At 41.9% G+C, this 26809-nt stretch overlaps 1 protein-coding gene across 2 annotated transcripts in view; it reads right to left on the reverse strand.

Annotated features, from left to right (window-relative positions):
• The window catches only part of ARHGAP23 (Rho GTPase activating protein 23), a 1842805-nt gene that overhangs the window by 311794 nt on the left and 1504202 nt on the right, over positions 1–26809 (reverse strand). For both annotated transcript variants that reach the window (XM_044055365.1, XM_044055363.1), the window contains one exon: positions 4514–6158. In XM_044055365.1, coding sequence (XP_043911300.1) covers positions 4514–6158 — 1645 coding nt within the window. The remainder of the gene's footprint in view (positions 1–4513; positions 6159–26809) is intronic.

A 26809-nucleotide genomic window follows, 5' to 3' on the forward strand; every position in this document is an offset into this window, starting at 1 on the left:
TCCCATACCCTTAAGCATCCACTTTTTAATAGTAAAAAATATTCATCTTACTCTAGTGGCCTATATAATTTTTTACCAAAAAAATGTTTTCTTAATAGTCAATGTTCTGCATCTTTGCAAAATGGAGAATGCTTAAGGTACTGCCTTCTGGGTATCCTCACAACTAAACAAAGACGGACAAGAATGAATTATCATTCTTATTTAGTATGTGTAATTTATCAAGCAAGTCATTCTCTGTTCACAGCTGACCACAGATTGCAATGAGCACTCATGCAATAGCATATGCTGAGAATCGGTCAGTAGCGTTTCATGCTATGTGAATTATGGCATAATGCTGATAAAGGGTAAAGTAATTTTATTTTTAAAACTGGGTACCGACTATAATGATACAGCAGACAATGTAAAAGTTTGAATGGATGAAATGTTGGTTCCTTGAAACAGTGAAACAGCATCTTAATTGTGCTTCTATCATACTAAAAACTACTACCTACTCCAATTACCCTTTTTTTTAAACTGGGGTATGTACCCCCCCCCCCACCTGCTTTGTACATACTCAACAATTCTGAGTTCATGACGCTCTTAATAGGAGAACCAAAAGAAAAGCATTTTTGTGTATGCTTTGGTAAGTTTAATTCTGGGTGTTAGATAGTGTCTAGTGCTGGGCATTCAACCCAAGTGTCCACAGAAGGATTCACCTGTGCAATCCTAAAAAAATGAAGCCTCAAGACTGGAGAATGATAGAAGTCAAAGCTTCTAAATCGAACAACACGTGGTGTTATCAGCTATTAGACATCTAATAACCTTGCCAAGAAAAGACAGGCATGACAGGACTGTCTGACTAATGCTTAAAGGTCAATTTTTGGCAGGACTGGTTGTGATTTTGAATGTCTGACTAATTCTCAACTCATTTCAGCTGCCTGCAACTAGAAAACAGCCATTCAAACAGGAGAAGACCATGATAGCTTTGGTAAGGAGTGCATTCAACGCTGCATTACTATTCACTTAACAAAAAGTCATGAAGCTAAAGAGTTCAAACAGCAGGGTCTGGGACTGAACTAGCCAACCCGAAAGTAGAAACAAAATTCAATGTATTCTGATTTTGAATCTAATTTTGATGTATACATAAGTGTCCTGGAGATCCAAACATCACATCTGTTTTTACTTAAAAAGAAAAGGCACAACTCACCTAAAGGGATAAAGATAAGGCTATTTTGAATATGAACAAAAATGAGTCTGATGTACCCAGTCTTCTTAATCACTTAAAAAATTATAACTTTGTGGCTCCATTGGTCTTCAGGCATATGAGATACCTTGAAGAATATCTAATATACAATTGACACACATAACATCTACTTAAATGAAATTGATATTTGGAGAAGATATTTAGATGACTGTTGGTTGGTGTGGGCGAGCAGATAGGCAGTATCTGTTAGAAATTGTACATTACTTAAATGACAACAAATGTGGAAAAGAATTCACATTGAATTGTGATATTCAACAAATCAATTGTTTGGATGTTACAATTATTAGAATTCCAGATGATACACTGAGAACTCAGGTATTCAGGAAATATCCCCAGTACAACAACTTATTTGCTTCTAGCCTGCACCCACAGAACTCAGGTATTCAGGAAATATCCCCAGTACAACAACTTATTTGCTTCTAGCCTGCACCCCCACCACAAAATCGTAAATATACCCAAATCTCAGTGTTTGCGTATTAAAAGAATTTGCTCAACGCAAGAGGACTATGTCTCATTTTGGAAGGACCTAACCCATAGATTTCAGGTTAGGGGTTACAGACAACAGGATATCCTATCTGCCAGTAAATGGGAAACCACACAAAGGGAACACAGTTACTAGAATAGAAGAGCAAAACACAGGAGGATAATTTGTATACTATTAGGTTTGTTACGACCTATGGGCAGAATGTTAATTTGATTAGGGATGCTGTGTCTAGAAATTGGAATATGCTAATGGCTAATGAAGAGTTGTATCAGGCTCTTGGACCTGAATGCAAATTTTCTTTTTGGAGGAAAAAGACATTGGGATCACATTTTGCACACTTTAAACTGGTTGGCAGTAGGGGGCCATTTAGTCACCAATTGACCATAACTGGGGACAAGTTACTAGGTACATTTCCATGTGGCCACTGTACATTGTGTAAACACATACACAAGTCCAAACAATTTTGCAGTAAAAATACTAGTCTGGTATTTGATATAAAGTTTTTTGGCAATTGTGGAACTGACTGGGTTATATACCTTGCAACATGCACCTGTTCAGCATTTTATATAGGTCAAACTTCCCAGCCCCTACGTATTTGCATGTCCAAGCACCTAAGTGACATAAGTAATAAACAACTAACTAATGCTTTATACAGGTATTGTACTTCACACAGCACTGCCAAATTCTATTTCAGGATTATAGACAAGATCCAGGTGAGACAGGTAATAAACTTGGCTGGCACTGCATTCTCAATAAAAAGGAAAAATATTGGATTATTAAATTGGGTGGGGGGAGGTATTCTGCCCAGGACTTAATACATTAGTGTATTATGTTTATCATTTGTATCTTTAAAGGAAGTAACTTAACAGGAAGAAGTTTCTTTATTTATTTAACGCTATATAAATGTGTGCGTACTGATATACTAACATTTCTCTTATCACTGAAAAAGAGAAGTCTGCTGAAACCATTATGGTGTTAGTAATAATACTTTATTACTAAATAAATGTTTTTGTGTGCCTGTAACGTTCTGGTGCTGGCCTCCTGTTTTGAACTATACACAAAAATGCCACACCTCAGTACTTCTTGGAGACTTCATGATAACACAGGTAGTAACCAATGTGAGTTGAGCTAACAAACAGCTAATAATTCTACCTTTAAGGGATTTCATGGCACTGCTATGCTAAATTTGATAATACCATTTTACTAGCTGCTCCAGTTTAAGGCATGCTATAACATATGACAAACAGAAATATATATTTCCTGTAAAATATACTTGATTTTTACTTATGATGTAATGACACCTCTATAAAGAGGTATTCTAGGCCATTATTGTAACTGGCATATAAAAAAGCCCAAATAAATGCCAACAGTGGTAATGGTGTTTTACTTCTGATGTAATGACAGCTCAGTAGAGAGGTATTCTAGGCCATTACTGTAACTGACATATGAAGAAGTCCAAATTAATGCCCACAGTGCTAGCGGAGTATTATGCAAAATATCAGAATGTGGTAGTGAAAACCTCTGAACCACTGATCAGCTGCCTATACAAAGAAGGCTACATCTCAGTTCTCACTTGAGATTTCAGTGCAAGCCTTTTAGAACAGCAACTATTTGGAGTTTAACTACAAAAGACATCCAAGGCTGCTGTTCTGTTACAAGGTTTTAGTGCAGCAGTACTCCGAAACTGACTATATCACTTTAGCTAATTCAGTCTATGGCAAGCAAAAAATATTTTTTTTGGTGAAAAATAAATTTAATCTAATCACAACTTCTTAAAATATTTTAGGCCATTAATATATGATGTATACAGAACAAAAGTTTAAGTCAACACTCATAATCAAAACTGTCTGTACTGTAGAACTTCAGACAATAAACACCTCTAAATTTAAGGATGTAGTACCTCCATACAAAAGGCCATATCTCAGTTTCTCTGACACCATTATAAAACTTTGAGAGAGTAACAACTTTATGATCACCTACAAAAATGCACCTAAGATGCTTATTCTCCTCTTAGGGAGAACTACTCTGAATTTGGCCCCCCAACAAATTTGGTACTCAAAATTTGACATGTTAGCTAAAGCAGGCTATAAACACACAGTGTGTGTGTGTGTGTGTGTGTGTGTGTGTGTGTGTGTGTGTAAATATATATATATATATATATATATATATATATATATATATATATGGGTTACCTTCATTTGACTGAAAGCTCATTTGACAAACATTTTAGTCGGACCAAATGACCAACTTCATTTCACTGACACTTCAGTTGACTGACCGTTCATTTGACTGACAATTAGTACTGGCAATGTCTAGAGCATTGTAAGACAAGTAAAAGGAATATGTCCTTTTCCCTACTGTAGTGCGACCCTGGAGTTAGTATATATAGTTAGGAGTGGTGTGGGGGGCACAGCCCCCCCACTTACTTTTATTTTACTAAACAATATAAAACCAAAAGCAGAGAATATAACATGAAACTAAATTTGGGGCTGTGTCCCCCACAGCAGCAGCAATATTCAAAGTTATGACAAACATTAATAATTTTTGCTTAAGGAAAAAAAACTGTTAGTTCTAAACCCTCTTACTACCAGCTTCTTTAGGGTGTCCCTTGATCTCATCCTTTGACTTTGACTTACAGCTCTGGAACTTGAAAGGTAAAAAAACAAAAAGTACCAAAGAAAAATGCTTTATACGCATTCTGCATCATCCACTATCCAATGCGTTACCTGCTGCATCTCAGAAAGTGAATACCCTTCTTAAAACTGGCTGATAAAATGTTAGCTTACCAATGAAAGGAATAAGTGCCAAGGAGTCATCAGAAACTTGAAGAGGCTCCAAATTCTCACCAGTATTTTTAGAAATTTTAGTGTCTGATAGGCCAGCTGTAGGGATAATAAGAGGAAGATCTGGTAGGTCCACTGGAAAGACAACATTTACAGGTCTCAGAGGTGGTGGCACTTTGCGACCCGTGGGTGGCTTCTGTCTTAACACCACAGCCTCTTTTTTGTCTTCTTGGTCCTGTACTTTGTCTGCAGCTTGTGACTGCCCATTACTAGTTGCTAATGAGACCAGATCTTCATGAGCTGCCCCTAGATGTGGTGGCGATTCCAACTGCTGTACACTGAAGTCCAAAGGCATGTCCACATTTGAGGCACCAGTGCCTGAAGATGAATCTGACCTTGACCTCTCTGAATGGACATCTGGTGATGCAAACTTCCTGTGAGGAGCACTTAAGACTGAGGGACCTCCATGATTGTGATCCCTAAAGAAAAAAGCATTTAATATTCCAGTTCTACGATGAAAGGAGGGGCTGTAACTCTTGTATCCTACATAGCCCCACTCATCACAGTTCTGAAGATTAGGCTGTGAAGGATGCTTCTGGACATGGTTAGAAACATCTCCAGGGGACGAGTACATCACAGGCTGAACATACTGCCTGGCAGTCTGACCAACAGGACTAGACCTATTCCCTTCAATCCTTTCTGATGACCAACCTATCTTTTCAAAATGAGGGGACAACAATGCACTTTGCTCAAGGGTCTCAATGGATCGACTGTGTTTAGTCAAGTAGTCCTCAGATTTTGCCCTGTAATTCCAGGAATCATGGACAGGTTGGATTAAAGTATCCTGTGAGGCACTGTGAGGCCAGCCTCTGTTCAAAGGAACATCCCCAAGGTGGTCCTGGGAGAAGCTTCTGTATTTTGGAGGCATAGCATAGTAACGTTCCTGGGATGTACTCTGACGAGGGACTTGGTTTGAAAACCAGTCAGAAAGTGCCTTATGACATTCAGCTTTGGTGACTTTGTGGTTGCCATACTTTTCCCAAGATGACCTTGCACTTAAGGAAACTGCATTGGGCTCTCTAAATTCTTTATAGTATAGTGCATTTACATGATCCTGTACATGATATGGAGTTCTGTTGGAGTTATGATTAGTTGAAGATGAAACATGAAGTGCTCCATATGTATCACGGGAAGGTGGGGCTGAAGAACCATAAAAAGTACTATTTGTGGAATATGGACCAGATCCTGAAGAAGAGGAGGAGGAAGATGGCATAGACTTTACTGGTATATGTCCAACCCGCTGCGGAGTCCTACCATACTGTATTTCCTCTGTTCGATGGAGAGGACTGGATTGACCAACTCCAATGTCCTTAAAACGGTCTGTCCTGAAATCGTTCCACACAGCTGGAGCTAGACCAGTCAGTGGGCAGCTGTCCATAGGAAAAGAAGGTGAGGCCCCAGATCGGCAAGTCCTAATATCCTCTGGCTGCCCTTGAAATGATTCTGCTACTGTGGGCTCACAAGTTTGGGTCATACCCTGGACAGTGTAAGCCTTTCGTGGATAGCAAAGAGGAGGAGGCTCTGGTATACGGTGGGCATTTCCAGTGAAGGGATCATTTCCTTTTAGGTAGGCATCCTGCGAGTAAGCCTGCAATGATAAAATAAGCATGATTATTAACATTTACTAAATCATAAAATTTTATTTCAGAAAGAAAAGTACTAGGAGTGTGTTTTATATATAAAAATGTGTAAATGTATAAATTTTATAGGAAAAAATGCTATAGTGAATTTTTTAATGCCTGGAAAACAAATAGTCACTGAACAGGGAACAGCACGAAGGCTAACTTGTCACCTTCAAGAAGGAATATGCTCAGAGTGCAAGCACTCAATTGTGGTATGAAAAATGCTGCACTAACACACCAATTAGGCAGGTAAATGTTCTCTGTAGGTACTCGAAGGAAACTGCAGTGGGTTGTTACACAACTGAAACTTTGAAGGGATACAGATCAGTAAACATTAAGCCATACAAGTTACAATCATGATTAAACACACAGACAAAGATTAATATCTTCTACATCCAATTTTGAATTTCAGTGCAAATGTGGTGTGGGGGTCATGTTTAAAAAAAATATTTACTGCCATTTTTCAACTGTAGCGAAAAACAACATTCCCAGAAATCATGTCTATATGCCACAGAAACTCATAGGTTCGTAGGTTTATACTAGGCTAACTGCCCTAGGGCATTTATAAGCCTAGCCCAAAGTTATGTGGCTTACGCCGCCCCTTATGTTAGAAATACTGTGCCCATTAGTTTGTTGTGCCTCTGTCCAGTAGTGACACAGAGATGATTCCCGGGGTAAACCTACGATCTCCCATCCACCGGTCAAGATTTCTCTTGAACAGAGCCAGCGAGGTGCTCTGCCTCACATGGACCGGGATTTTATTCCACAGCATGGGGAGTCTCTGGGTGATAAATCTATCCCTGCAGCACGTCCTATTTATATCCGTGCTAAGGTTTAAGTCTCTTGCTCTAGTGGTTTTGGTGGATTTGGATTTTTTGAGGTGGAGCATGTCCATTAATTCCGGGTTGGTCATGGCCTTGTATGTCAGGCACAGGTCACCTCTGAGCAGACGGTATGCAACTGAATAGAGTTGGAGTTTCTTCAGTCTGGCAGCATATGACAGGTTTTGAAGTCCCTTTATCCTTTTGGTGAGGAACTTTTGGGGTCTCTCCAATTGCTGCAGGTGTCGGGTGAGATACATCCCGAATGGGGCATTGTACTCGATCATTGGTCTGATAAGTGAAGAGTACAGGGGAACAATGACCTCACTTGATCTGGATGTGAATCCCTTCATGATCAGGTGGGCAGTGTAGAAGGTATTTCGAACCACTTTAGCAACGTGAGCGTCAAACGAGAGGCCACTGTCAACCTGGGTCCCCAGGTCCCTGATAACCTCTTCTGTGCTTAGTGGGTTGCCACCTATATGGTAGCTTGGGGTTACCTTGTATTTCCCGAAGGGTATGACTATACACTTTTTTGCATTTAACTTCAGGCCATGGCTCTGGCACCAGCTATCAGTTTCCGTGAGACCCCTCTGAAGGATGTCTGTGTCCGATGTACTATCCACTATGGCACCCAGTTTGCAGTCATCCGCAAACTTTGTCAGCCATAGTCCTCCTATGTTTGCCTGTACTTCTGAGAAGTAGATGCCGAACAATAGGGGGCCAAGGACTGAGCCCTGTGGGACTCCACTTGTAACCGTCAGTCAGATGTTCACAGTATCCCCTTAAAAAGTCCCAGGAACTTTTATTCCCAACCATGTGCTCATAAAAAGTATGTAAAAAAAAATCAAAATTAGCAAATCTGCTGCATTACTACCCGTACATATCATCTACCAATGCAAAAATAATAGGGTCTACAGGACCACACTTCCACAACATATCTATTATAGGATCATACGAAGTTACTAGACTATTGGCCCCGAGGCCCTTATAAGCCTAGCCAAGAGTTTAGCCCATGTTTACACAAGTCAGCAGCTAAAGCCCCTGTCCAGCAGGGAGACAGGTTGAATCCCAGGGGTGTATTTTCTATTTCCCATCCAGTTATCCAGATTGCACTTAAAAAGGGATAATGACGTACTCTTCTTGATGTGGAGAAGGAGTCTATTCCACAGATGGGGGAGTCTCTAGGACACAAATCAGTTCCGCCAACAAGTTCTATTGATATCACAGACCTGGTTGAGGTCGCACATATTGGTTACTCGAATGGAGCTTGACTTGTGGTTATGCAGCAGTCCCATCAAGACGGGGTCTGAGATTGCTTTGTATACCAGACAGAGGTCACCTTTGAGGAATTGGTATGAAACTGAGTAGAGGGACAGGGCTTTTAGCCTATCTGTGTAGGGTAGATGTTTGAGGCTCTGGATTCTCCAGGTGAGGAACCTCTGTGGTGTCTCCAGCTGCTGTATGTGCTTTGCCAGGTACATGCCAAAGGGGGAACTGTACTCAATAATTGGCCTTATAAGAGAAGAATACAGAGATGTTGACCTCTTTGTCCCTGGATGAGATTCCCTTACTTATGACATGGGCCATGTAGAAAGCTTTCCATACAACGGAAACAACATGGTGGTCAAAAGTCAGGTTGCTATCAACCAGGGTTGCCCAAATCCCTCACTATTTTTTTTTACTCAAATAATTTTTATTTTGTTTTTAAATAAAACAGTAAATTTAGATTACAATTCAATAATAATGAATAGAACAATAAAAATCCCTCATTATTGATTGCGTACTTAGGACATTATTATTAATGTGATAATATGTGGAGATATCACTCTCCCCAAAGGGGATGATGATGCATTTTTTGGCATTCAGCTTGTGGTCATGTTTCTGGCACCAATCATTTGTTTGGGTGAGACCCTCTTGGAGGATGTCCACATCACTTGGGGAATTGACAGCTGCACCCAGCTTGCAGTTATCTGCAAACTTGGTCAGCCATAGCCCACTGGTTTTGGCCTGCACCTCACAGACGTATATTCCGAATAATAGAGGCCCCAGAACAGATCCCTGGAGTCCGCTGCTCATTACAGATCTACTGCTTGAGGTGGCTTCCCCTATCTTGATTAGGTGGGTTCTATCAGTGAACCAGTTTGTTACCCATCTGGTAACATATGGATTGATGCCTAGTTGAGAGAGTTTATCTATTATGCCCGAGTGGGCAACACTGTCGAAGGCTTTGGCCAGGTCAAGGAAGGTGGTATGCACAGTATTCCCCTCGTCCATGGCTTTGGTGCCTGCCTCAAAGAAGTCAACCAGATTTAACAGACATGACCTCCCCTTGACAAAGCCAAACAGTGTGGGGCTGAGTGTTTGGAGGTTGCCAATGTCCATGTTAATGAGGTCCATGATAATCTGTTTCATGGGCCTTGCAGAGCAGGCTAGTTAGGCTGATTGGTCTATAATTTCCTAGGTCGGTGGATGCTCCACCTTTGTGTAAAGGGATGACAGTGTCTGTCCTCAACTCAGCGGGGACAAAGCCAGTACTCAAGCTTTGGTTGAATAGGGTGCCTAATGGTGCTGCAAAAGTTCATGCGGGAGTTCATGTAGGATACAGCCTGGGATGTTATCGGGTCCAATGGTGGCTATATTTTTTTGCTAGCTAGCACTTGGCTTTGTCAAGGGGAGGTCATGTCTGTTAAATCTGGTTGACTTCTTTGAGGCAGGCACCAAAGACATGGACGAGGGGAATACTGTGCATACCACCTTCCTTGACCTGGCCAAAGCCTTCGACAGTGTTGCCCACTTGGGCATAATAGATAAACTCTCTGGGCGGCACAGTGGTGCAGCGGTTAACGTTGTCACCTCACAGCAAGAGGTTCTCTGGTTCGATTCTCAGCTGGGGTGCCTTCTGTGTGGAGTTTGCACGTTCTCCCTGTGTTCGCGTGGGTTTCCTCTGGGTACTCCTGTTTCCTCCCACATTCCAAAAACATGCATCTGGAGCATTTCTCCCTGGGCCTCCACTGAAAACAGGCTCTGTGGAACCTAGTTGGACATTCCCGGTCAACAAATGTTAAATAAATAAAATAATATTTTTTTTGCCTTTGAGAGGACAGTGATTACCTGTTCCCAAGAGATAAGGGGTGGGGGCAGATACTGGGGATGTCCTGATTTACTAGTGGGGGGGACAGAGGGGTTAAGTTTTCGCTGAATCTGTCAGCCAGTAGATTGGCTATATCTACAGCATTTGTGTATGTGGTGTCCTTGACCACCAGTTCTGAACAGATCTGGGTGCTTCCTTTGAGACTGCGGACATGTGTGAAGAAGGCCTTATGATTGTCTCTAGTGGTAGATGTGGCCAATTTGGACTTGAAGTTGGCTTTAGAGGATTTCACTAGTGCTCTTATTTGCTTGTTCATTCTATGGAGAAATTGCTTCCAGTTGGGCCCCTGCTCCTTCTTGGTCCTGGACAGCAATTTTTCCTTTTGTTATATACTTTATTTATTGCAGATGTCCACCAGACACGTTTACTCTGCCTTGCGGAGGATGATTTTGTCCTGTCAGGTATTCCTGATTCCATGCATCTATATAAGTGCTCTTATAGTACTTTGGTGTGGATTTGGACATTGGTACCAGTTCCTACAGAGGGGGAGGGGGCTGTGAAGCTGTTTATATCATCCCTCAGGAGGCTGTAATCAGCTCTGGAGAAGTTTTTTGTTTGACCCTAGCTAGACGGGGGTCAGTGGAGATGGTGACTTCAAAAGTGACAGCCTTATGGTCGAATCTTACCAGGGAAGATGATACTGCAGGAGAGCCACAGTGGTTACTCATGTTGGTTAATACCAAGTCCAAGATATTATCACCTCTTGTGGGGGTGCCGACTAGCTGTTCAAGGTATTTGCATTGATAAAACAGAGGAATCCTTGAGCATGTATGTTCTGGCATGAGTAGTTTTTCCAATCTATGGTTGGGTAATTAAAGTTGATCAGGGTAAAGGGTTGAATCTTGATAGATTTGAAGAGGTCTAGATAGGTGGAGTAGGCATCTTGAGTCAAATTTGGGGGCCTGTAGCTAGCTATGATCTGACTAGGGATCTTGTCAATGGTTAACTGCACCTGGAGTGTCTCCTGTTCGTCACACTGTCTGACCAGCCTGGAGGTGTTTGTGTCTTTAATATATATTGAAATTGCACCTCCTTTGGCTTTGCTGCCCACAGTTTGGGGTCTGAACGTATGACAGGATGAGTAACCAGGTAAGGCTGGGGTGCTCTCCGCAGCTTTGAAACAGGTTTCTGTGACTGCATAATGTCAGCATCTTCCAGGGTTAAGAACACTTGCAACATTTGAAACTTTTCTCCAAGTACAAATACAAATGAAACAAATTAAGTAATGTTTCTATGACTGATCATCTGATCATGTTGTCCTTATACACTTAAATAAGAAAAGTCAGGCACTAGTCATACCTGTGACACTACAGCTGTTTATTTGTTGTCAGAGGCAAAATCTATCAAAGGTTATCTCCTCAATTAGGGAACCACTCCTGCTTACCGTCAGAGTTATAAAATGGGGTCCCAAGCGGTTAGAAATGTCAATGTTACTCAGTGTATACAGTGTCTAATATTTCCACCAACAAAACTCAGAGACTATGAAGGGGAAATTCCCTCAACATTCCACAACGGTTCATACCGAAGTACTAGGAAAAAAATAGGCAATCATAATTCACACATTTTTTGCTGTTGCCCACACTTATTTTCAGAAATCACTGCAGATATATTTTCGCTACATGCTCACTGAAATGTCTCAAACTAATTTCACATTGCTATACTCTTTCTGTTAAATGCTCGGTTCTCAATGCATCTTTGTTATGGTACCCTGCAACGTTTTACGTATATATTTGAGGCATCTTTATTTACAAAGTGCAGCCATTCTGTACTGCTGTTGTCGACTTTTTTTTATAAAACTTTTCTCCCCAGGCACACACTGAAAAAGAGTTCTGCTCGGTGGACTTTCTTGGTTACTAAAACAAAAAATAATACAGAAAGAAAAGGTGAGAGTAAAACAGTCAAACAAAACAAATAGTGCCAAACTGTTTTGGATAAATTCCAGAGCTTTGTAAAACATGAAAAGTTTATTCCTGTGTGGGTGTGAAGTCTTGTCAGAAAAAGCGGCTTAGAAAGTTTAAAGCTTGCTTCTTTTGCTCCTTTAAAATGCAACTTAAAAAAAAAAAAACATCAAGCTTGGCTAGCTGTACTTTCATTCACAGTTTTGGAAGAAAAACAAAAGTGAAAACATCAATTTTTATTTTTACTCCTGAATCATGGTGTGCAATCACAGTTTTTTTTTTGTTTGCTTCCATTTTTGTTTTAACTATGAATCAGAACAACACAATGACAGGAAAAAGTACAGTTGTGTACACTTACCATAAATGTAGATGTTCGAGTGTATTCACTGTTGCAGTCATCACACTTGGGTTATCTGCCTGCAGATAGCCCTCAGTCAACCCGAATACCAAAGTATTGGGAATTCTTCATCAAATGCGGTCGCTTCTTCCATGATGTCAGGTCATCAGGGGTATAAAACAGGCAGCCAACGCCATTACATCAGTTTTTCTTGCCTCAGATGTCAGGAGCCCCCCAAATTGGAAGCCAGTATATGGTGTGGAACACTACCAGTAAAAAGTAAATACCACTGCCATAAAAAATGGCCATATAGAGAACAGGTAGAAAGGATAGCGAAAGTCGGAGAGAGTCGGGTGGGGAGGGTGGCCTAATGATTAAGGTGTTTGCCTTACAAACACAAGGTGCCGGGTTTGAATCTCACAAGGGATAATTGGCTAGGCTTAAAATGGCCCACAAGGGCAGTTAGTCTAGTACTAATCTATGAATCTATGAATCTATGAATCTAAAAACGGGGCTGGATGGAGGGAAACCAGGACTGCAACAGTGAATACACTCGAACATCTACATTTATGGTAAGTGTACACAACTGTACTATGTTATTCGTGTTTCACTGTTGCAGTCATCACACTTGGGTTGATTCCCAAAGCTGAGGAAGGGTGGAGGCAGTCAAGAAGAGTTAGGGCTGGCTAGCAGGCCTTGTAAGACTGCTGTAGCAAATCCTGCTCTGAATTTAGAAAAAATAGGTAAGTGGTAATGCTTGGTGAAGGTGTGTACAGAACTCCAGGTTGCAGCTTCCAGAATGTCCCTGGGTATGGACTCAACTGAGAAATGCTGTAGAGGTGGAAGCAGCCCTAGTGGAATCTATTCTGATCCCCTGTGGGTAGGTTTTCCATGGTGCTTGTAGCAGAAATGGATGCAGTGTGCTATCCATTTGGAAATGGTTTGCTTTGAAATGGCCTTGCCCTCTGCCCCTGTAGCAAAGCTGACTATCAGCTGGTCAGATTTTCTGAAAGGTTTAGTCCTGTCAAGGTAGAACCTGAGCTGTCTGTGCACGTCCAATGAGTGCAGGATCCTTTCCCCTTTATTCTGAGGATTAGGGAAGAAGGTTGGTAAATGGATGGCTTGGTTTAAAGCCACACTGGAGACCACCTTAGGCATAAAGGATGGGTTAGTCCTGAGGGAAACCCTGTTAGCATGGAAAATAATGAAGGGTTCCGCAGCCATTAGTGCCTGTAACTCAGAAACTCTTCTAGCCAAGGTTATGGCTAAAAGCAAGGCTGTTTTCCAAGAAAGGAATTTTAACTCTGTTGAAGTCACAGGTTCAAAAGGGGGAAGCGTGAGCTTTTCCAGTACAAAGTTAAGGTCCCAGGCATGGATGGGTGCTCTCCTAGGGGGCCTTAAGTTGTTAGCCCCTCTCAGGAACTGTTTGATGAGAAGGTAAGAGAATAGAGGTGGCTCAGTATTATAATGAGCTGAGATGGCAGAGGCATGAATCTTAATGGAGGAGAAGGATAGGCCTCTGTGGAGTAGCTCTGATAGGTAATCAAGGATTTAAGGTAAGGAGGGCACAGCTGTGTCCTTTCCTTGAGAGAGATTCTAAGAACAATATCTTTTCCACTTTTCAGCATAGGATTTCCTAGTACTAGGCCTTCTGGCCTCAAGAATGACATCCAGCACCTGTTTGCTGAGGGTTGCTGGTGGAGTATTCAGGGGATAAGCCAGGTTGCAAGGTGTAGGGTTTGTAGCTGTGGAATGCAAAATCTGTCCCTCCTGCTGAGACAGCAGGGAAGGTGTCTGATGAAGGTGCCAGGGAGGCACTGTTGTCAGACTGTGTAAGAGTGGGTACCAGTGCCAGCGTGGCCAGTCTGGGGCAATAAGAATTGCACTTGGGATGTCCTGTCTGATCTTGAGTCTTACCTTTAAGAGGAGGGGCAGAGGTGGAAAGGCATAAATTGAGAGGTTTTCCCATTTGAAGGATAAGCCATCCACCCTCCAGGCCCTGCTGTTAGGGATTCTGGTGCAAAAGTCGCTCAACTGGTGGTTCTCAGAGGAGGCAAAGAGGTCCACCTCTGGTGTCCCCCACCTCTGGATTAGAAGGTTGAAGGTGTTGGGCTCCAATTTCCACTCGTGTGGGTCCAGGATATTTTTGCTTAAGTTGTCTGCCAGTGAATTCTGTTTGCCTGGCATGAATTGAGCTTGTAGATGCACTTTTTTGCTCAAGAATGGGTTCCACAGGGCCATGGCTAACCTGCATAGTGGGAAAGAATGGGTTCCCCCCTGCTTGTTTATGTACCACATAACTGTGGTGTTGTCTGTTTTTATCAGCAGCTGTCCTGGAAGGATTAGGTATTTGAAAGGCTGTCAGAGCATACTGTACAGCTAACATCTCTTTTTGATTGATGTGCAAGAGGATTTGTCCTGGGCTCCATTTGCCCTGAATGCATTTGCCTGTCACGTGAGCCCCCCATGCACAGTCTGATGTGTCTGTAGTCAGGATTTGGACGGCGAGGGGTTGAGTGAAAGGCAGTCCCTTGTTATGGTTGCATGCTTCTGCCCACCAAAGGAACTCTGCCCTTAGACAAGGTACGATAGGAATGACTGTTTCCAGGTCCTGAGAATGTTGGCACGAAAGACTTTTTAAGTACCACTGAAGTTTCCTCATATGCAGTCTTGAATATGGAATTAGCAGAATGCATGAGGCCAAGAACCCTTGGGCTTGCAGTATTTTACTTGCAGATAGCTGGGTCTAGGTGGCCATTTTTCTGAAGTAGTTATTCAAACAGACCTGTTCTTCTTGAGTAAGAAATGTCATCTGGGAAGTTGTGTTCAAGCTTGCTCCCAGGAATACAATTTTTTGACTGGGCACCAGCTGTGATTTCTTTTCATTGATGGTGTATCCCAATGAAGATAGGAGTCTTTTTACAATGTCAGGTGCTGAAGTAGCAATTCCTGACTGTCAGCCTGAATCAGGCAATCGTCCAAGTATGGGAAAATTTGGATATTTCTCTACCTGCAGTATGCAATGGCTGGAGGCAGACACTTTGTGAACACTCTGGGAACAGTAGATAAGCCAAGGGAAGTGCAGAGAACTGAGTGTATAGAGCCTGCCCTGAAGCGTAGATATTTCCTGCAAGACTCCTTTATGGGGATGTGCAGATAAGCTTCTTTTAAGTCTAGGGTGACTAACCAGGCATCCTTGGCTAGCATAGGGAGAAGCTGTTGCAGGGTAAGCATTTTGAATTTTCAGACCACCACAAAAGTGTTGAGAATTGATAGATCCAGGATTGGGCACCAAGAGCCCTCTTTTCTGGGCACCAGGATCAGTCTGGAGTAGAAACCCTCTCCCCTTTGTTCTGCTGGAACAGGTTGGATGGCCCTGATATTGAGCAGGGAAAGTACTTGCTTTTGAGCCTCTGCCCACTGGTTTGGAGGAAGGTCTGGAAACCCACTTGGGATTGGCAGTGAATGGAAGTAGAATCTGTACCCCTGGGATACAATGTTTAGAACCCATCGGTCCTGAGTAATGGACATCCAGTTTTTGCCGTGAAGGGCAAGTTTTCGTCCTAGGGGCGCAAGTAGTTGGGCAGGGCTGTGAAGGATAATTGAAAAGTCATTGTGAACTTTTTCCATAAGGGGGTGGCTTACTACTCCCTGTTTTTGAGGTGGGAACACTCCATTGTTTAGATCTCTGCATACCCTGAGACTGTTGTTTGGTGGTCTGGTTCCCCTGTTTTTGGGCTGAAGACCTGGAAGGGGCTGGAAAGGAACAGTTTTTAGAAGGCCAATGCCAACTGAATCTAGGTGGCTGCACTTGTTAAGAATTCTTTAACAGTTTGCATAGATTCAGCTTTTTCTTCCATCTTTTTAAAAACCTCTTCTGCTTTGGTACCAAACAAATGGTCCTGATTTAAAGGAACATCTAGTAATTTTGATTTGACATGGTCTGGCAAGGTTTGTTCCTTCAGCCAAGCATGCCTTCTCAGTACAGACCCAGTGACTGCAGCTCTGCAAGATGCTTCTAGGGCATCAAAGCCATACTGCAAATTATGCTTACTAACTTGGTTTGCAGAATGTATAAATTATTGTAAATCTTTCTACACAATCTGGAAATAACACCATTTTTTTGTTTAAGTAATTCCATAATATGTTGCTGGTACATCAACAAGTGAAACTGGCAATTCATTGCCCGGATGGCAAGAGTTGCAGAGGTATACATCTTCTTACCCAGTCTGTCAAAAGCTCTGGAATCCCTGTCTGAAGGAGAAGGGTTTTTGGCTGTAGTAGCATTAATACCTTTCGGTGCCTGGGAAATGGTCTCTGGATCCGCAGTAGGATTCTTAAAGAGAAATTTGAGAGAATCAGGTACTCTGTAGTATCTGTCAGGTTTTCTAGGGGCCGGTAGTAAAGTGTCTGGAGTAAGACAGGATTCCAGGAAGACCTCATGTACAACATCCAGGACAGGGGGTATAGCTAGAGGCCAGTGCTGAGGCAACTCTAAAAATTCTCAGAGTCTCTTTTTGGACTGAGGATAGTCCTGGCATTCCCAGTGGAAATGCTCTCTTAAAGTATGCAAGGTTTCACCAAAAGAAAAATCCTCTGGAGGGGAGGCATAGGGAATGGATTCCTCTGCATCTGAATCCTCAAAGGTTGATAAGGGTATGCCCTGGTAATCAGAAGGGTCAGAGTCATCGAAGTCCTGGTCTGTAGAATCCGAAGGAAACTTAATCCCCTAATTAGGGTGATAAGGTCTTCAGCCATTCTAAGCATTTGTTTTTCTGGCATGGGAGCTTGAGCATGCACTTTGGTCGTCGGTTTTCTGGGCGTAGTGCATACTCTGGGCCTGAGAAACTCTGTAGTTTTAGCTGAAAATGAAGTTGTCAGTTTAATGCGAACATCGATAGGTTGGAATACACCCTCAGAAACCAGTGCCTGCACAGCGTCTCCGGACCCATATAAGGTAGAGACATCCGCAGGTTCCAATAGTCGAAGAAGCATCTCGTGGCATACCGGACTCCGAATGGGTCTCAGCAGAGGCCTGCAAATCTGCAGAAGCAGGCACCAGGGGCTGCAGAGGCACCTCAATGAGTACTGGAGGACTGGCGACTAGCTTAAGGGAAGCATCGTCAGCAGTTTTGGACCTATGCCGTCTGTCTCTGTCTTTATTTTTACACTTTTTCAGAAGATCGGTAGTCGGATGGCTTATTGAAGCCATTTCGGAATACGGAGAACAACAGCGAAAGAATTAAGACACAAAAATAGCCCAACGGATGGTTCAGGCATTAAACAAGACACAAAACTGACAGCGAGGGACGTCGTGGTCTGGGCCTAAACAGGTGACTGAATAAGAATGAAAATTGCTGTGAGGTATTTGCTTTCCACAGGCAAGCAATTGTTAACTTTTTCTGACATCAGTTAGAGCAAGGAAAAAGAATCCCCAATGGGGTACTTAGCTTTAGAAGACTTCAGGTTTGAAACTAGAAAAACGAAAATTTCAGGTAGCGGCTGACGGGCACTTGCAAGCTGCTTCTGCTTTGGACTTCTTCTTGGCAAGAAAGACTGATGCAATGGCGTTGGCTGCCTGTTTTATACCCCTGATGACCTGACGTCATGGAAGAAGCGACAGCATCCTATGTAGAAATCCCAAGACTCTGGTATTCAGGCTGACTGAGGGCTACCTGCAGGCAGATAACCCAAGTGTGATGACTGCAACAGTGAAACACGAAGAACATCTTAACATACTGCTGCATCACATCTCTTCGTTCCTCAGTTTGTTTCTCAGCTGGGGTCGCCTTCTGTGGAGAATTTGCATATTCTTCCTTTGTCCATGGAAAGCACTCTGGTTCCTCCCACACTCCAAAGACATACACAGAGGAGCTAGAAATATGCATATCCTGGAATGGGCTGGTATCACATCCAGAATTAATTTCTCTGCCTTGCACTCTTTAAGTTCTATGGTAGGCTGAGGTTTCCTAAGACTGAGATTATAAAGTAAATTACAGAATGCACATACTTGAAAGTAGCAGTCATTACGGCTATAACTTGTCAAAGTGATGAGTTTAAAAGAGCAGGTTCTCTGCTCCCAAAATAAATTCTGCCTTTGATGTACAAGACTGTGCCCTCCATATCCCCTAACTTGTGTAACAAAACTTCTACTTAACCAATATACCGAAAGGTGGATAAATCTTACATTGTCAAAGCCTCTGCTTCAATAAGTCACAACCATAATGAGTTGTGCCTTAAACATTCAATTCATTCCCCAAAACACCTTAAACATTCATCACATTCCCAAAATCACCTTAAACATTCATTGCATTCCCCAAAACACCTTAAACATTCATAACATTCCCAAAAACACTTATCAGCTACATTTAAACACTGCCAGCTCATGAATGGTTCATAGGTTCATAGGTTCATAGGTTCATACTAGGCTATCTGCCCGAGGGCATTTACAAGCCTAGCCCATCGTTTTGTGGCTTAGGCCACCCCTTTAGTATGGGGAACTATACCCATTATTTTTCTGTGCCTCTGTCGAGCAGTGACACTGAGGTAATCCCTGGGGTATATCTGCGATCTCCCATCCATTGGTCAAGATTTCTCTTGAACAGGGCCAGCGAGGTGCTCTGCCTCACATGTACCGGGATTTTGTTCCACAGCATAGGGAGTCTTTGGGTGATGAATCTATCCCTCCAGCACGTCCTATTAATAGCCGTGTCAAGGTTTAAGTCTCCCGCCCTTGTGGCTCTGATGGATCTAGATTTTTTGAGGTGAAGCATATTCATCAAATCTGGGTTTGACATGGCCTTGTATGTTAGGCCATGAGTGAATTTCTAAGGGTAAATTGCAAGAGGGGAAAATGTCTAATATTTTGCTCTCTAGCTGGAATTGCAAAACACTAATTGTGAAAAACAGCAAAAGTGAAACACCTTTTTCTTTAACAGAACAGTGAAAGTTTATGTAACTGCCATTAATTTTGTTGGTCACTTGCTAAGTAGGTTTTCTACCTGTAATATACTACCAACTGAAAGTATTACACAGTTTTCATGTTTGCTTTCTAAAACTGAGAGAAAAAATATACTTATTTTCTACCTAGTCTATAACCGCTTAAAAGGCACATATGAATAATGTTGCACTGAGTTTATAGACACATGTAGAGCATGCATGCACCTCTATTTAGATTTGAAGTTAATTACACAGAATGCTGCAGCTCCTCGCAGTTTTCTATCAGAGGAGGTAGTACATTACTCTTCAGATGCTTCATTAAACTGAAACTGACTAGAAAGTTGAAAGCAGCCAGTGGAGGGTGAGCAACTACTTAAGGCTTTCAGCAGTCGGAGGGCAGTTACCAAGCAGATTTTCCAGCAGTTAAGCAACAGGAAAAATGTGAAAGCAGCCTTTGTAATAAAACTAAACTTTTTTTTGCTCTGTGCATAGCTAGCATTAAAATATAACAATTCCTGACGCAGACAAACACACACATATCTATATCCACACACATATACATATGTATACACACACACATATATATTATATATATATATATATATATATATATACACATATATATATATATATATATATACATATATATATATATATATATATATATATATATACACACACATACACACACTGACATATGTGTATATATATATATATATATATATATATATATATATATATACATATATATATATATATATATATATATACATATATATACATATACACACACACATATGCATATATATATTTATATATTTATATATATATATATATATATATATATATATATATATATATATATATATATAAAGGTCTACGTCACATAATCGAACATCCAAATGTTCGACTTTCATATGGCCGAGACCATATGATCGAACATTTGAATGTTCGAAAATGTGAAACAAAATAAACAAACAGTGCTAGTAGGGGGGCAAGCCCTGCACCCCCCACAACCCCCACTACTTAAATATACCAACTCCGAGATCGCACTACATTGTGGTAAGGTGAAATCTTCCTGTTCCGCGCTCTATGGAGATCCCCATTCAGACCGTTCGAACTTTTAAAAGTTCGATCATATGGTCTCGGCCATATAAAAGTTGAGCTTTTAAAAGTTCGACCATCTGAAGAAGATCCATACATTTTATATATATAGTACCTCCCTGGATTACATGAAAAGAGACATACAGGAGCTCTCTGAGCATGTGGCCCAGGCCGGTATGACCCTGACCTTGAGTAGCATCTTACCCTCACCAAGAATGATGCCACAATATGAAGACAAGATGATCAGTTTCAATAATTGGCTTAAGTATTGGTGTCATTCAAAGGGGATCCAATGCCTGTCAACCTGGGATGACATGCTCAACAAGCCACGATGCTTCGCCAGGGACGGCTTGCACCTGTCACCCCTGGGCTTTTGGATATTGGCAAAGGCTCTTGCTACCCCCATAGTGCCTTTTTTAGGCAAGGCTCAAAAGACAAACCCACCTCCATAGGTATCACAAGGGATAAGAAACTAAGAGTAATGCTACTCAATGCCAGAAGTCTAAACCTCAAGATGCACGCACTCAAAACTCTCCTTAGTCTGGAGAACATCGATATCTGTGCAGTAACAGAAACCTGGTTCAAGGCTCCCGAGAGCACCCCAGCACTACCAGGTTATACCTCATACCATGCTTTTCGGCCCCAAAACTTGGACTGAACCACAAAAGGAGGTTGAGTATCAATATTCGTCAAAGATACCCACACCTCCAGGTTGGTGGCACAGCACGAAGCATCAGAGACTATCCATGTGCAACTAACAGTGGGTAAAACTGCCTTCCAGTTTATAGCCTACTACAGACCACCCTCCCAAACCCAGGAACCCCACTCGGCCTTCCTGAGAACACTGGAAAATATGAAGGTCTCTCCAAACACCATTATATTGGGCGACTTCAACTACCCAAACATAGACTGGGAGCATTACTCTAGCTCCAACACCCTAGCCCAAAGGTTCCTAGAATTTATAAACTCAAATGCTATGGAACAACTTGTTACCACTCCCACAAGAGGGGAAAACATACTGGACCTGATCATCACCAACATGGGGACTCTATGCTCCAGACCAGAAGTGTATCCCTCACTGGTAAGATCAGACCATAAACTTATCTCACTGGATATTCACATCCCGATCCCACCTCCTGCCCAGAAAACCACAGTGAAAAACTTCTCTAAAGCAAATTTCACACTCCTCAAAACCAAGGTGGAATCCTTCAAAGCCCCCGGGCCTGTGGAAAATACGGCCCAGACCACAGAATCCTTTATAAATGCATTCTATGAACACCTTCAGGAATGCATGGATCATGCAATCCCAAATAAAACCAAGACCCAATCCAATCCTCCAAAGGCAGAAGTCCTGTCTGGTGGACCCCAGCCATAAACAAACTATACAACAGAAGGAGGAAGCTACTAAATGATAGAGTAAAATCCCAAAAAGGGAAGGCATCTCTGATCAGTATTAGCAAAAAACTACGGGCATTCATAAAATCGTCTAAGGCCAGCTTAGAGAGAAAAATTGCACAGGACACTAAGGATAATCACAAGGCTTTCTTTAGTTATGTTAGGAACCTGGGTGGGAATTCCCAGATATGCTCAGAATTAGTCCAAAACGACAAAAAATACACCGAACCCACAGACATTGCCAACATCCTAGCTGACAGGTTCAGCGCAAACTCCCCCCCCCCACCAAAAGGGCAAATATCTACCCAGCAGAGTGCTGCCCCCCTGACATCTCAGTTGCTCAGGTAAGAGCCGCCCTCTCCAAAGCAAAAAACACAGCATCAATGGGACCAGACGGTGTCCCAGGCTGCGTCCTACGTGAACTCCAAGAAGAGCTAAACCCAAACATAAAACTACTGTTCAATCTCAGCCTTACTACAAAATATGTACCCAAAGAGTGGTGTACAGCAACAGTGGTCCCTTTCCACAAAGGTGGTGCCTCAACGGATCCTGGAAACTATCGCCCCATAAGCCTGACTAGCTTGGTCTGCAAAGCTATGGAAAGGATCATCATGGACCTCATAAATAAAGATATTGGGGACCTACAGACACTGGATCCTACCCAGTTCGGCTTTGTTAAGGGCAGATCCTGCCTCTTAAACCTGGTTGATTTCTTTGAAACAGTCACCAAGGCCATTGATGAGGGGAAGGTGGTCCACACAGCCTACCTGGACCTCGCAAAAGCCTTCGATACAATACCCCACTCGGGCATTATAGATGAGCTCACCAGCTTAAATATAAACCCCTATGTCACTAGATGGGCTGCAAACTGGCTCAAGGACAGAACCCACATGGTTAGAATTGCTGGAGCCATGTCAGACTCCAAACCAGTTACAAGTGGCGTCCCACAAGGCTCAGTCCTGGGACCTCTCTTGTTCGGTATATATTTCTCGGAGGTACAGGCCAACACGGAAGGACTGTGACTGACCAAGTTCACAGATGACTGCAAACTGGGCGCCATAATCGAATCTCCAGCCGACACAAGCATCCTGCAAAAGGGCCTCATAGAAACAGACAACTGGTGCCAGAGCCATGGCCTCAAGCTAAACACCAAAAAGTGTATAGTCATCCCCTTTGGCAAAAACAAAGTGCCCACAAATTACCACATAGGTGGTAATCTATTAAGTACAGAAGAAGTAATTAGGGACCTGGGGACCCAAGTTGATAGCAGTCTCTCATCTGACAACCACGTGGCCAAAGTGGTTAGAAAAACATTTTATATAGCCCACCTAATCATGAATGGATTCACATCTAGATCAGGGGAGGTCATCGTGCCTCTTTACTCATCCCTCATCAGGCCCATAATTGAGTATAATGCCCCTTTTGGGATGTACCTTACCAGACACCTGCAGCAACTGGAAAGACCCCAACAGTACCTCACCAAGAGGATCAAAGGGCTCAAACAGATGCCATATGCTGCCCGGTTAAAGAAACTCCAGCTCTACTCTGTTCAGGGGCGATCTGTGCCTGACGTATAAAGCCATGTCCAACCCGGAATTAATGGACATGCCGCACCTCAGAAAATCCAAATCCCATCGAGCTACGCTCGAGAGACTTGAACCTCAGCACTGAAATAAATAGGACATGCTGGAGGGACAGATTCATAACCCAGAGGCTCCCTTCACTCTGGAATAAAATCCCAGTCCAGGTTAGGCAGAGTCCCTCATTGACTCTCTTCAAGAGGAATCTTGATGAGTGGATGGGAGATCGTAGGTTTAACCCGGGTATCACTTCTGTGTCACTGTTAGACTGAGGCACAGTATACTAACCTCGAAAAAGGGCATAGCAAAATTAATTTAAAATGGGTGGCGAAAGCCAAACACATTCTGGCTAGGCTTATAAATGCCCTAGGGCAGTTAGCCTAGTATGAACCTATGAACCTATATATATATATATATATATATATATATATATATATTCATATATATATATATATATATATATATATATATACATACACGCGCGTACACACACACACACACACACATTTATATATATATATATATATATATATATATATCTGAACAGCAATAAGAAAATTTAGATGATGCAGGCTTACAGATTACACCATATATCTGACAGTAAAAACGCACTGCATGCACTCCTAAACAGCATCCCTGACCTTGATATAAAATCTGTTTCATACTCCCAAACAGTTCAATGCTTGTTATCCAGTCTCCCTGGAATTTAGTAGAGCAGCTTTAGGCCGTGTTCCAAGTCAAGCATTCCATGGTTTTAATGTTGGGAAAACAGAGAAAGAGGAATGAAAAACATAAAAGAACAGAAAATAATATTTAGAACAAACTAAAAGAAAATGCAGAGAAATATAATTACTAAGGCAGGGGTGGAACTCAGCATATGCATTACAGAAAATGATGTAAAGGTTTAAGTTTACATGGCTATAGTCAACTGAAGTCTACTAAGCAAAATGGTTTACCGGGTTTCTGATTGAGATCTATTTTCTCAAGTTGTGCTTTATGATGAGAACCTAAATGCCACCCTTATCACCACTTTCTGAACCTGTGACAGTCCTGGTCAAATGACTATTCATCACTGCATAGATTTCTGACATTTCCATTGTGTTGATAAGACACTCTTATTTACTAACCAAAAAAGTTTAATTAGGTGAAGCCCATTTTCAATGAAGGCCAAGGGAGAAAGGTTTGAAAATAGAGCCATCAGAGAATATTTGGGCCTGACCCCTACAAATCTTTTCTGCTGATCTTCTAATCCAAGATCAAATCTTTCTGTAGAAGGGACATGCTTGCTGCTCTCCAACAGGTTACCCCCCAACACATGCCACTTCGACTACACAACGTACCATTCCTGTATCACCTGATGAGTTTCATAGGTTCGTAGGTTCATAGATTAGTACTAGGCTAACTGCCCTTGCGAGCCATTTCTTTTAAGCCTAGCCAATTATCCCCTGCGAGATTCAGCAATTTCCTCAGCAATCCCTGTAACACCAGGTGGTGACTACAAACATCTGGACCCAAATCTTGAACTTCTTTAAGACTGTGGATGTTCCTGATGTTCCACAGATTCTCGCTTCTACAGCCTAATGCTTAATGCTTCCAGCACTTAATACCACATTTCTCATTAACCTACTGCTACAGCTTTCTTTAATCCTATGCTGTGTGTAGATCCAGTTCTGTTCTTTCTCTACTGCAGTTCTCCTTTAACATATTACAGGAGCCTGCTTGTCACTCTGTTAAATTCTTCCAAAACTGCATAACATTATGTACTTAATACTAGTCTCCTACAAATATTGAGTGATCCCTCTTGGTCTAAACTGTTCTTCCAAGTAGTCAACCAATGAATGAAATAAGCCAATTGCCTACCTGATAAAATGCACTATGATTCTGTCAACAGTGCTAAAAAAGTCTCAGAATACCTTTTCTTTCTTTGTAGTACCTTGCGTATTCAAGCTTGTCAAATCTGCTGATACACCTTAACTTTACAGTTTTCTACATGCATAATTTGGAGCAAACCAACCCAGTATCCTACAAAGTACCCTGGAGGTTTAGATGAGAACATGTATAGGCAGCACACAATGACAGGTCAGACATGCTGGCAAATCCACTAGCTCGGAAATTAAAATCCGCTGCACACCCTACTTTCTATGTTCACAAATATTTATGGCACTATTACTTCCACACAAAAACTGCAGCAGAGTTAAATTCAATTCTAACTGCCAAATCAGAGAGACTCTATGTAAATAGTAAAGGGATCTATTCATTAAAGGTCACAGTTAACATCAAAAAAGCCAGACTGTATACTGGATTGTCTAGAAGACAAAAAAGACAAATAGAGATCTGTACCAGGGTATGACAGAGGTACGACATAGGAGTGGCAAGGAAAAGAACATAAAACACAAGGCAGTTTGTGTAACACACTTCATGCTCATCAGTTAATCTAATCTCAACAGGTACATTTTATTAGGCACCTCTCACTTCCAGTAAAGCAAACTACTAGGGGGGACATTTCAGCAACAAACCATTTCAGAATTTTAACTACCGCCCTCACCTCTCTCCAAGGCTTTTAGCCATATGAATACGAGGAGTAAGAGTTTGTGATATGTACTGTCAGGTAGACTCTCAAAGCATACTAATCTGTTTAGTTTCAGGTGATTAGAAGGCAGTCATCATAATCATTAAGGCAAGAACACTGCACACCAAAGGTATTGGGGAGAGGGGGGGGAGATAAAAAAGGTGCACTAAAAACATTTAAGTAATAAACAGTACAAAGGCATACACAAAAAATGCTGCATATACATCAGGGGGACAGCTTTCATGTTATACTCACAGTAATAAATATAATCAGCCCGGGAGCTCTATCCATACATCCAAGGACAAACTTCACTGTATGTTAACCACAGTCATATTTCTCTGTGAATTACCCATGTGTGCCCATCCACACCCAGATAAAAAGCACACATCCTCATACACAGATATACACACACACATACACACTACCTCCTAAAGTATATCACCCATAATCCTCTTCACCACTTCTTAACTCACAATCAAAAGCCTTTCTGTCACTTCTGCAGCCAGCCTAAGTGTAACAGAAACATGTATGTGTTTTCATGTGTCAGTCAGTGGCCTGTGATGCCATAAGAAGATGGCCAGGTCAACTGAAGATTCAGTACTAGCTACACACGAATGAAATAGCTTGCTCAGATATTTTTCAACAAATGTTCAAATCAGGCATGATGTAACCCAATTATGCTGCCCCTATTGCTTTGTGGAAGGACATCCTCTGCCAAGTAAAGTAAGCTACGACAGCAGTACCCTGGCCTCCAGCAAGCTGGTTTATTTATCTAGTTATGTATGCCTACTTTGGGGCCCAGAGCAGGATCACAGACCAT

The sequence above is a fragment of the Protopterus annectens genome, chromosome 13.part0 (assembly GCF_019279795.1).
Source record: "Protopterus annectens isolate FY-2018-M chromosome 13.part0, PAN1.0, whole genome shotgun sequence".
Classification (NCBI taxonomy): domain Eukaryota; kingdom Metazoa; phylum Chordata; order Ceratodontiformes; family Protopteridae; genus Protopterus; species Protopterus annectens.